The sequence below is a fragment of the Perna viridis genome, chromosome 12, assembly GCF_037379345.1.
Source record: "Perna viridis isolate PV_CMFRI_1.1 ecotype Kerala chromosome 12, ASM3737934v1, whole genome shotgun sequence".
Classification (NCBI taxonomy): domain Eukaryota; kingdom Metazoa; phylum Mollusca; class Bivalvia; order Mytilida; family Mytilidae; genus Perna; species Perna viridis.
In genome coordinates, this window is record NC_142456.1 from 31,232,474 (window position 1) to 31,245,416 (window position 12,943).

At 32.3% G+C, this 12,943-nt stretch overlaps 1 protein-coding gene across 3 annotated transcripts in view; it reads left to right on the forward strand.

Moving 5' to 3' along the window:
- LOC148602016 (uncharacterized) overlaps positions 1-9,117 on the forward strand; it is a 145,564-nt gene extending 136,447 nt beyond the window's left edge. For all 3 annotated transcript variants that reach the window (XM_088554490.1, XM_088554492.1, XM_088554491.1), the window contains one exon: positions 105-9,117. In XM_088554490.1, the coding sequence (XP_088410616.1) occupies positions 105-1,025 (921 nt within the window). In that variant the 3' untranslated portion in view covers positions 1,026-9,117. The remainder of the gene's footprint in view (positions 1-104) is intronic.
- The last annotated feature ends 3,826 nt before the right edge of the window (positions 9,118-12,943 follow it).

A 12,943-nucleotide genomic window follows, 5' to 3' on the forward strand; every position in this document is an offset into this window, starting at 1 on the left:
AACATTCCAATGATTTTTATGAGTTGTGTCCCATACCCTAGGTCTACCTCCTTAAATGCTTTATTCCTCTACTCATAATTTTGTTGTTCTCTTTTGTTTTGTAGATGCATGTACATCTGAAACCCATTGAAGGTGTTCAAGCAGATTTACATAACCGTATCCATAAACCAAAACCAACTCGGTTACCAAGCAACGGACTGTCACCAACGATAGACTTAACAGAAGACCGTGAGGCAGCCAATGATGAACGTAGAGGAGACACATTTAGATTTACTAATTCTCCTCCGTTAGATACAAGAGCTTTACGACAAAGAAATGATGATTTTGCTCGATTTGCTCATCTTGCAGTAGCCAAAGGATTTGACCAAACAAAACCAAATGATTTTAGATTTAACAAACAGGATAGTGTTCTCGACATGGACACAAGAAATGATAATTTTAGATTTAATGATAAAAGAATGGATGATCACAGTCAACCAAGGGCTGATAACTACCGATCACCAAATGAAGCACACCAACAAGATTTCAGATTCCCAGACAAAACTACAGCAGATAGGTTGCAGCAAGACCAACAGCCTGAAAACTATCGCCTATCGGAAGATAACTTAATTGTTAGAGCTATGATGAGCCGTGACCAACAGAATCTAGGTTCCAGTAACCCGACCAATGGAAGTCTAGGATTGCCCTCACCTGATTCACAAATCAGAGGTCAAGAGGTCAACAGGTCAAATGTCAACTTGTCTGACAATTCTAGAAACAGGAATGGAAGGTTAAACTTTCCCCCAGTGATGCCCTTTGATTCTCCAAGAGTCGATTTTTTCCAGCGGCCACCACTTGGGTCACAGTCTCCAAGGGCTAACAGCTTATTCAATGAGATACAACAATTTAACAAAATTAATGCTCACAGCAGCATTCAAGCTGCTAACAATTCTAGTGCACAAAGGTCAACCTTTGATCACATGACACAAGCAACCAATCATATCAGCTCTTCATCGGCATCGTTTGTAAACCAGCAGACTATGTGAGCCTGTTGCTATGGTTATGGTAAAAAACATAACCCTAAAATTTCATCTAGTAGAACTTTTTAATGTTGTTATTTAGATGGGTGTTGAGCTCATCATTTATGGATGGATGCACAATATTTTACTACTATGAAAGTACATTTTTTTCAATGGGAATCATTTTTCTAGGAGGTTTGTTTCACATCCTCAATAAAATTGCCAATGACCTATTGAACTTACTCAAATGGGTCATTATTCCCAATAAAATTTAAGTTTTCAATGGTCAACTTTATTTCAAGTTCAGTTGTGTTAATGGTCCATTTAGTTTAAATTTTATTGGTAAAAGAATTCTTGCATGGATACATAGGTCAGCCATTTGTATGCAGTTATTTTGTGGAACCTGTTTTATCTGACACCTGTCTAAATTGAACCCTGTATAAACTGAACACCTGCCTAATTAGAACAAAACCATCAGCCTGGTAGAGGGTTGGTTTAAACAAGTTTTTATATCCAATTTTGTTTTAACCATACATAAAATATATTTTCATTTGATGTTTTTTACCTTTGAACTCTACCAACTTAAACATTTTTCAGGGTTTGATCCATGGACTTAAAATAAAAAATAGTGGTTCCAGGCTCTTATTTGCTTTTTTTGGCCCAAATTTTGCATGAAGTTAACAAAATTTTTCAACAAAAGGGAGTGTGGTCCAATCCCTGGAACCGCCTGGATTCCCCACTGTTTCTAGTAAAAGGACAGTCAGAATAGACAGTACCCCAGTTTTCAAGGCTTTTGGAAGGTAAATTAAGCTGGTAATACAGAGATACATGTCTATACTGAACATCTCATGAAGAACCTCTGTAAACCTGTCTGTACTGAACTTCTGAAGTACCTCTGTAAACCTGTCTATACTGAACTTCTGAAGTACCTTAGTAAACCTGTCTATACTGAACATTTTCTGAAATACCTTTGTACCATTTATAATTTGTTTTGAATCTGTGTTGATAAAAGACTTGCCAAAAGTGATCACATCTTCTGGTCCAAAAGGGGTTTGGTAAAAACAGGTTTTACTGCATGTTAATGGCTTCTGGTCCAAAATGGGTTTGGTTAAGACAGGTTCTACTATATGTTGATGGTTGACCATTTCAATTGTTAAGTAGTAGTCTTTGTAAGAATCATGCAAATTCGGTATTATGGGATACACCCCAAAAAGGCTTCACATTTTTATTTTTGTTATTAAGTTGCTTTTAATGTCTACATGATTACTGTTCTTAGGAGGTAATTCACATTGAAAATTTAATAGTTTCTATTGTATTTCAGAATCATTTTCAAAGTTGTCCTAATTATGAATTCCAAATAAAACATTCTTTGTAATTTATATCTCTTATACAAAAGGGTTCTATGAAAAGCCACATGTTAATTTCTGTTTACTAACATTTTAAACAAAGTATCAGAAATAAAAATATGTAGGCTTTCCAACCATGAATCATATTTTGCATGATTTTATCTTGAGTGCTAATTACGTCTTTACTTTATGAATTATGTTATGAATCTTTCATGTTAAATGTTGTAACCACATTTAAACAAAATCTATCTAAAGAACCTTTGCAGCTTTTTAAGGCAGCACTTTAATCTATACAGTGACATTGCTTAAATGGCAGATTATCAGTTCTACACTTATAGTTTAGATCACATCGCCATTAGATGGAAAATAAAATTCCCGGGGGTGGATCCAGAAATATAAAAGATGGGGTGATTCTGATTCAGATATTTATAAGAGAGGGGGGTCCATACTAGAAACTTATAAAAAATGGAGTTCCAGGCTATCATTTGCTCATTTTTAATTCTGTACAAAATTTTCTGAAAGGGGGTCCAACCCCTAAACACTCCACCTCCCTAAGCTGGGTCTGCCCCAGGTCCCTATAATCACATACAAAAAACATATTCTGGTTTAAATACCATTATCTTAAATACACATATATATATAGAATTTGTTGCTTTCAGTTCTATCCCAGTGATGAAAACTTTCATATAGGATTATTATCAGTTATCATATCTGCTGAACTTCTATGGATTTATACACCTTCGGATGCACTATTGTATATCACAGTCAGTCTGTCCATACACATAGTGTAGGATAGCTTAGAATTGCTCTGAGATATTTTGATAGTTTTCTATTACAATGATTTGTCTTCGTGCCAGGAAGTTCCCTTTTTTTTTGGTTTTTTATGGGACTTAAATCACTGTAATGGGGTGGGTGTATCATGTGCTTTATCACTGCTGTTTGTGTATAAAGTTGTATGGTATATTTTTACCCTGCATTTACAATTAAAAGTTGATAATCCAGACTGATAAATTTACCAGTAGTTGTTTTATCTTGTTTGTTCCTTGGCCTGCTACATAGACAGTTAGCTTTTTAAGACTAAATTATGATTTTGCAACTGTAAAATTGAGTGAACTTGAATAAGGAAATATTTAGAAATTTCAATATAAACTCTCGCATTTAGGTCTAACTTGTGCTAAATTATGGTTATACTGCCATATTTATTTTTTATTGGTGCTCTGTTTTATGTACATATTTTTTTCAGACATAATCACTTTTTTTTTTAAAAAAAAAAAGAAAAAAAAAACCTTTTTGCAATTATTTTTTCTCGGAAAAAATTTGCAAAGATTGTTAATGTTATTTTGATGCATCAGAGGTTCGTCAGACATTGAGGATTTGTAGTCAGTGGAATGGTGTTCAGGGAGAGAGAGGTTTTATTGTCTATGTTGAACTGTTATGATGTTGTTTCACATGATCAAAACTATGTTATTGATGTTTTGTAAATAAGTTAGAGTTATCTCTCTTTGCACATAATGCTACCTGCTGTTGTGCAATGTAATTATCTCATAGATGTATATTGTTTTAAGCATATTATGTTTTTGTATTAAAGTGCAATATGATACATGAGAGTGGTAAAATTCATTTTGCAAATATTTTTTTTTTGCATGTGGGATTATCTTTATTATTCATTTTTTTAATTAGTATGAGTTTTACTTTAAATAGAGCATGTTAAGTCAGATGCTCGTTAAACAATAGCTGCGTGAGGTTGCTTATCTCATAGAGTGATACAATTTATTTAATCCAGTCTCATGTTTATTTAATATTCTAAATCACGAGACAGTTTATTCATATTGACAAAACATTGTCACATTATAAAATACTGTTTATTTTGTAAATCAAAACTTAGCTTACAAATACTAAGATATTTGTATAAAATTCTGTTATAATTTTTTTACTTGTATTGATATTGGGTCTGCTTCATAAGGTTTTTTTATCATTAAGGATTACTTTATATAATGCCTTTCATATTTTTGCAAGCTCCAAACAACGTTTTACATTGCAAATTCACTCTTAGAAACAAACTGCAGACAGCCCACTCAGAAAATGCAAGAATGTTGCAAAATTTGGTAAAAAGTTACTTACTATACCTTGTATTGTGCAGTTGTCAGAGATGTTTGATTTGAATACTGTCTCAGAATTTTGAAAGGCTTGTCAGCAGTAGTAAGTAAGAGAGGAAACAAGCGTCTTCTGCTGTATGGACCTTGATATTTTTGCTACTGTTATATTTTCACTTTTTATCAAAAATATGACACAGCTTTCATAGAGGTGGAATTCTCATTGGAACAGTTATTTCTGTTGTTAAAGAGAGTAAAGCACATTTTTTCATTTTTTTTTTTTTTTTTGGAAAATGAGTACTGGTAAAAACTAGCTAACGTTGGGGAAATTATTAGACAATTTCAACTTACAGTAGAAGACATAGTCCAATATGTTTTTTTTTAATTATTTTTTTTGTTTGTAACTTTGTTAATTTGCTAATTCACTTGCAAAGATAAATCTTAAGTATCAGTCCTTCAAAAAATCAGGCAGAATGTGATTCATGCATGTCAAAAACCCTTCGAATTCAGTTTTATTTCTTGTTCAGAAAGATTTACTGATCACATAACCAGTTTTAGTCTTTTACTTGGTTGTTGCACTTTTGAGATGAAAATTATATAGATTGTACATGAAATTGGCACTTTAAAAGAGTTATTGTTCTTCAGTTGGTTCCATTTGGTTGATTTTAGTGTGAGATGAATGTGTGATTTTCTCAAAAAGGGAGATCTGAATACAGAAATGATAATTCAGTATTGTTATGTAAACATATAGTATATGTAGACTGAAAAACCATAGTTTTTTCTTTGGGATTTTCTACACCATGAATCACTTTACCATTGGCAGTGACTGAGTGTCTGAATTTTATATGGACTGGTACTTAAAATACCAATAAAAATTTTACATTTAACAGTTAGCAGGTACTTGCTTTTTTTTACTTGAGGTGGCAACATTTAGAGTAGCAAGTGTTTATATCATGCAAATCATTTTACATTTATGGATACTTGTTTTTGTTGTAATTGACATGTTTGTAAATACCCACCCATATGTATTGTAAATTTTGTAATATGTGTGTGTTAAACTTTAACCTTTATGTGATAAAGGTCAGTGATGGTCCTCAATATTGACCTGTGTATGTAATTTTATTGATGTTTAACATCTAATGTTATTTATAGAATCTATTTATAGGAAGTCTATTTATAGATGTTGAATTCTTTGTTGAAATGGTGTAAAAATGTAGTGTAACATTTTTATGTTTGTTAGAGTCTATGTTATATGGTTATTAAACGATAAACAACTGCAGTTAGATGGTCAAATATCAAGATAAGATTTTTTCTTATTAAAGAAATAATATTTGATTATTTCTAGCAGAAATATATTTGGTCAGATATTCCAAAAAAATGTGTTCGTCCTACAAATAATTTAAAAGACATAATAAGAGTTGTCTCTCTTTGACCATTAGTGTATAATGTCTCATTGTCAATCTAAATCTTTGACCATCTGATTTCATCGAACGAGAGAATGAATAGGCTGTCAAACAGTTTGTGCAGTTTAGAATTAATTTATTTGTTTTTATGTATAGTGCTTTAATCTTCTAAAGATAAATGTAAACAGCTTTTATTGTTCTTAGTGGAATGTATGTTGGTTGTAGAGTCAAGTTTTGAGTTGTAACATCATTAAGGTAGAACTTGCACTCTGTTGCGAAGTTTATAACATTTTTATTATACTTGTCTTAATTATTAATTAGAGGAGTGCTTGGCTTCAGTCTCCTCGTCTGTATGGTCTTCTGTCAATCCTCATCCAAACAGCTCCTACAACTTCAATTTGTTCATTTACAAATTTTTATCACAATTTAAGGTATATGACTGATGTGTATTGATGGTCTCTTGGTCTGGTTTTAATTTACCATATTTTTTGTAGACATTTCCTTTGAATTTTTAAAGTCTTTCCTAAATTGCCTAGTAAATACTGTCATTACAACATAATCAATGATTTGATACAAATTATAATGAAGATGTATTTTTATGGCAGCTAGACCATTTTCAGATTTGTGTGCAGTTTCATGATTTTTGTTTTTGGTAGAATTATTGCCTGATGAAATTTTGTTAAAATTGTTTTTAAAATATATTGTTAGCCCTCTTAAACCTACATTTGTGACTTTAAAAACATATTTACATTTTCATTTAGTTTTTTGTATTTAAAAAATCTTATTTCTTTTCAAAATCCTTCAGAAAGTTAGGGGACATTATTATAACACAGTTGTTTTTTTTTCTAAGGCCAACTTGAATTTATTTCTTGTCTCATTACCTATTTGTATTGCCATAGATAAGACTTATATAAATGAGATGAAAACAAAAACGCACACATATCATTTTTTCTTGCTCTTAACAGTATAAATAGCACCAGCACAATTTTTTTGCTGCAAAAAAATTGAAAGAAAAGAAATATCTCCGTCTGATCTCCCTCATGATTGGTTTTCATGAACGACAGACTGAGAACGTAGAAATTGATTTTAATTGGCTTTAAAATAAGATTGAATATGTAGGTGTGTATATATCAATCCAGACTTGGTTTACAAATCTACAGTTAATTGTTAACTCAAAACTGGATTCTACTTGTGAAAGAACTCAAAACTGGATTCTATTTGTGGAAGTTTTATCTGTTTTTGTCTTATTTTATGTGATACATTTGCAATTTTGCTTTTTTGTTTTGTTTTCTATTATTAAGTCTATTGATTTTCTCCTTTTTATTTTCTTTTGTACATAAAAAAATATTTGTATTTAATACTGTTTGGCAACGAAGAAGTTGAATGTATTCTTAACACAAAAATCTTTGTTATACTCAAATTCAAACATTTGAAGGTTAACAAAATACTGTTGAAAAATATGAATGATTCAATTGCTTAGATAAGAAAAAAAAATATAAGAATACTAAGTTAGTATGGAGAAGTCCTCTTATTTGCAGAGTTTTGAGTTTTTCATAACGTGTCATAAGTGGCAGGAAATAACAGGTCGTAGAGGTCACTTTGTAAAAGGGCAAGGTCATAAATAAGGTAGGGGCGTCATAAATGACAAGAAATAAATGGGACATCTGTACAGGAAGTAGAGGTCACTTTGTTAAAGGTCAAGGTCATAATGTTTATGGGTTTTTTTTATCACCAAAATTTTTATATCACTGGGACTGATTACTTTGTTTTTTGTTTTTTTTTTCCTATTCCATCTGTCTGAATTTCATTGAAATTATCTTGATTCCCAATAGATGGATTAATTTCAAATTTGGTATGTGGTTTTATATATTTTGACATACACTGAAAGCCATTTTGGCAGCTGTCAGATATCAACTTCCTGTTGAAGGGGGAAATTTGTCATTATTCACTCCATGGAATGATAAAGAAAATTTCTGTAAAAATCTCATCTCTCACTGGACATAGTGATGTGTTGAAATGTTCATGTTGTGAAAAGTAGTATTTTGCTGAGAGTTAAAAGCTGGAAGATGTCAGGGGCCTTGTTGGTTTTTTTTTTTTCAGATGAGCCTTTTTGGTATAGTGTAATCAAGAAAATCAGATAATTGCTGAGTACATCTGACTGTGAACTGTGAAACTTTTGTATTTGCTAAAATTGAGATTTTTAGCACAATATAAGATAACTCATGCAAATGGGAGATAACTCTAAAATAAAAAATATGATAGGAAGTTTAGGAATTTTACAAATAAAATGTTTTATTATTCTAAGGCTATCATTATTTTATATTTATTTATGAATTTTTGTCTAATTTTACTTATATTTTTTTTATTTCTATTTTTTCTTGCAATGACAAAACATTTTGTATCAAATTTGCAACTGTAATATCTGAATTTATTTTACTTTGGAATTTAAATACATTTTCTTCTTTGTAAAAGATTATTTGGAAACCATCAACTTTAAAATAAAATCTGAATAATAAAATTTAAACTACTTAAGTTTTTGACAAAAATCTAAAAATATGAGTCTTTTAATCCTTGCAGCTGTTTTTAATTAAATAATGGCAGATATTTTTTTTTTTTGAATTTTTTAAAGATTTTTTTTAATGCAAAGGTGCCATTTTATTGTTTGGGACTATATATATTTAATTTTAGTGCTGTAAAATTCCAAGATCTTATTTACAGGGATTGAAAATAGTATTGAAAAAGAAGATAGTTAAGTATCAGTCTCTGTAAGAATCAGGCAATGGATGAAAAATTGCATGAAGAAACCCACCATCTTGAAAGTTTAATTTGACTATTTGCACCATCAAAATCAAGAAAAAAAGACAAGATTTTCCATATAATTTTGGTAAATTGAGTTATAATTTCATTGAAATGCACCGAAAAAGATAATTTCAAGGGCATATAACTCTGTCAAAAACCTCATTTTTCTAACATAAATATTGAAAAATTTTGAGCAAATCCTGTGATGCAGAGATCAAATAATAATCTTTTTCAAATACAGAGAGCATCCTAGACTGAAATTATATTGTCATATCAGTGGGGTTTTGCATGTTTCTGATTTTTCCCATTTTGCCTAATTCTTACAAAAACTTTTACTTAATAAGTAACCAATATATTATATAGTTTTAGTTCTATTTTCTATTCCTCTGTTAGATTTTTTTCTATTGTTTTGTTATGACTGTAAATGTTTGTATTGATGTACTTGCTTCTCTTCATGTATAAAAAGGAATTATTTAAATGAGTTTTTCTTCTTGAGAAAAAAAAATTTCACAAGCTCATAAAAACATTCATATTTTTTTTTACTGATACAAGGAGCTCATTCAGATGTACTTGTAAAGGATTACTGTGTACAGGTATCTCTCACCCATTGTTTAAGGGCAATATTCTATACAAACACGGATAGCTCTATACTCGCCTAATAAATTAACCTAACTGTTGAATATGCTCATATGTAAAGGATATGGTACGATTTTGTTGTTAAATCATTAAGGATAGCATTTCTTGGTTATAACATTGATTTGCTCGTAGGGTCTTTACGTAGAAATTAAAACAAAAGCAGTTTTTGGCATGACATTAAAGGCTATGCCTTTATTGTATGACTTAGGTGTACTTTGGTTCTCAACCCTGCATGGGAAGAAGTTGGATTGATTTTACATATGATGGGGACATAACTTTTTGTAGGTTTAAGCTGGTCTGGAGCTGGCATGTCAGTTAACAGCGAGTGGTCCTTAGTTTGTACATTTGTGTAATTTATATTCAGTTTCTTTATTTCCGTTGTAACAAGGGAATCAGACATTTTAAAACTTATTTTTAGGTGTGTCTAATTGTGTGATATTTTTTTTCCACAGTGGCCAGATTTAAAAGGGGTGTTGTGATCATGCTAAAGTACCTTAACCCTGCCGCATTTTTTGTGCCTGCCCCAATCAGGAATTTCTGCTTCTATATGTCTTGTTTCGTTCTCAACTCTAGTTTATTTATATGTTGCTAGAGTATGTAGGGGCAATTCTTTCGCTGTACCTGTGTATAATGATGTTTTGAGTCCAGCCTCAGCCTGCCCTGTGATGTGAAGGTTGCCTCGTCGTTCATTGAAGACCAATGGGTCGCCTTGGGCTGACATTTTCATCCCGTTGGAGTTACTGACCCTTCGATATAATCACCATACCTATTTTCGTTATATAATTATTCCACAGCATATACTACCTACGTATATTGTTGTACCCAGAGGTACACAGATCAAGGACTTTACCATACTTCTCTGTCTTTGGCATTCTTTTCGTGTCAGTTTTTTTTTCGTCTTTTGTCTACCCCTGACGTGTCATTTTATAATCAATTCCGCGGTTGTTTCAAGAAACGAATAAGTGTTCTTACCCTACCGTTTCACTTGGTCCATACTTACAGTTTAAGTGTTGTCCTATTTGGTCATTTACTTTTGTTTCTTTGTATTATCGTTGTTTCATGTTCTTTATTGTGTGTGTCTATTTTCCCGGTCTTTATTCTTGATGGAATAATTATAACTATTAATATTAGCTATATACAATGAATTCATTTCTTCCTAATTTTACATCATTCGGTATGTGAAATTTTGTGACTTTGCTTTCACAATATAATCTTCGTGTGAAATATGAGTAAAGCAAGAAGACCGTGATAAGAAATTCATAACCATGGAACAAAGACGAAAACAGGAAAATAATTATACGAAACACAATAAATTCGGCAAATAAACTGAAATAATACACATAAAAACTAAACAATGAATGAACAGCCACGACTCCAGGTAAAAGCACATGCAGAATAGCTTTTAATGTGAATAAAGTGGATTCCACTTCATCGCATACATATTAATTGCATAGAAGCTCAGGTCCGGATGTTAAAAGAATAGGCCTGCAGCAGCGCTAAGCTTGTCGTATAAGGCGACTAAATAGTGCTCAGAACCCTAGCCAGGGGCTAGGCGCTCTGCCCACAGAGCAACTGGGATGTGTGCCCCAGGTGGTGGAATGGGGTACCCCTGGCGTGTTACATGCTGGGGTTGTCAGGTTATAATACGGAAAACCTAACCGCAAACCATAGTGGTGAACCGTGTTGGGAAAGATGCCACGTTCCTCGCACGTTAAAGAACCCTGCTGTGGTATTCGATAGGAGTAGGAACCTTTGCGCTCCGCCACAGGAGGCTAAATTGCCCGACCTTACCCATCCCCCTTTTTTCCAGTGGCAGTCTAAATTTGTCGACCCTATTATCCTTGTGACCCATCCTTTTTTTTTCATTTTATGTTCATTTTATCATCCATTTCATGTTCATTGTCTGAATATAGCTGAAATATTGCTGCTCGGACGTTAAACCCCAACAAACAAACAAACATGCATATTAATCGCATAGAAGCTCAAAGAACAAAAATATTTCCCGTCTTATCCTTGTAAAACTTTCTTCTTATTTGAATAATTTAAGACCAAATAATTAAAAAAATCCTCTTAATTTCATAACTAATTTTCAAAATTTACTCAAAAATCAGGGTCTGTATACACAATTATATACAACTGTAATACATCGTATGCGAACTACCCATCTATATTTTCTTTCTTTTGACTAGACACTATGTCAGGAATCTAAAAGGTGTAATTGACCATGATAAAAAATATTGAAAATATTAGGTATTTTCCCTTCAAATGGGATAATTTCTGTTAATTGCATATTTGTTTCTGACAAAAAGGTTATGCGACTAACAGGAATCCACTGTATAAACAACCGTAATGTATAAAACATATAGAGTCATTATATAAAGTGACACACTCTTCACGTTGACGCACTCCGAAACAGTGTGGGGAGACGCTCTCGGTCCCACATGGGGTCTTGGAGTAGGCCAGAGCGTCAACAAAGCAGCCAAGCCGCTAGTAGGAAAAATTCTGACTCAGTTCTTCCGACCCGAGTGCGAACATTTCCGATATTCTTCTACACAATATTTATATATAATACATAGCCAGCACTCCACAGTATTGTAGAACTGCCTAATTTTGGTCTTGTAATCTGATGCTTTATAACATTTATCACTTTAAAAAAATTCTTTAAAAAAGCATCTGTAAATCTATATATATATATAGAAATAGCTCCAGCCAAGGCCTTCAGGATGCAGCAAAAGTTTTCTGGAAAAAAATTACCCACAGCAAATAAGGTTACCATAGAAACCATGCAAAAATATGCGAAAATTTGCAAAAAAGTTCATAAAAGCAGGTTTAAAAATATCACATTTCCAGCAAAATATCTAAAATTTGTATTTCATCCCCTGAAACGGTCCAAACTTTTTCCTTCGAAAACCCCATCCTCATATGGGCATCGCTGGTTAGATTTTGAGCTATTTCACTTTGTAATCCACTTATTAAATTTAGCATGGTAAAAAAGTGACTTACTTTAACTTTCACAATGAAGTCAAATTGTCATTGAAAAAAAGCCCTTCAACATTGAAAATATATAAAACATTGCAAAATACTTTGAAAAGTCCCCTTTTTCAGAAAATGTTTTATCAACAATAGATTCTTCATTTTTAATCACTATAGCAACCACCGGTTTCCATTAATATTATTTTTTCATCCCTAGTTAAAAGTGCGAAACTAAACTAAACTGTGGAGTGCTGGTATATTTGATATATGCATTGTTGGATATAGGATCTAAAAAATCAGGATCTGGTTTGAAAAAAAAAATCCAAAACAGGCTAAAGAGTAAACAAATAAAATTATAATTTATCATGCACCCATCCCCCTGGAATTTAAATGGTTGCTCCCTTGCTTATATTAGTTGCCGTTGAACTGTGTGAACTTTTTGACAAAGTCTTTTGAGTTCGATTGCTGTCAATCTTGATGTTTGTAACTGATAAACTCGTCAGATTTGTCACTTGTATAGATCACGCAGGTGATCTAGACTGTGACCAAAGACCACACAGATGACCTAGACTGTGTCCAAGGATCACACAGGTGACCTAGACTGTGTCCAAAGATCACGCTGATGATCTGGCCTATGTCTAAAGATCATACAGTTCACAGAGTTGATCAAGAGTGTGTTCAAATGTCACACAAGT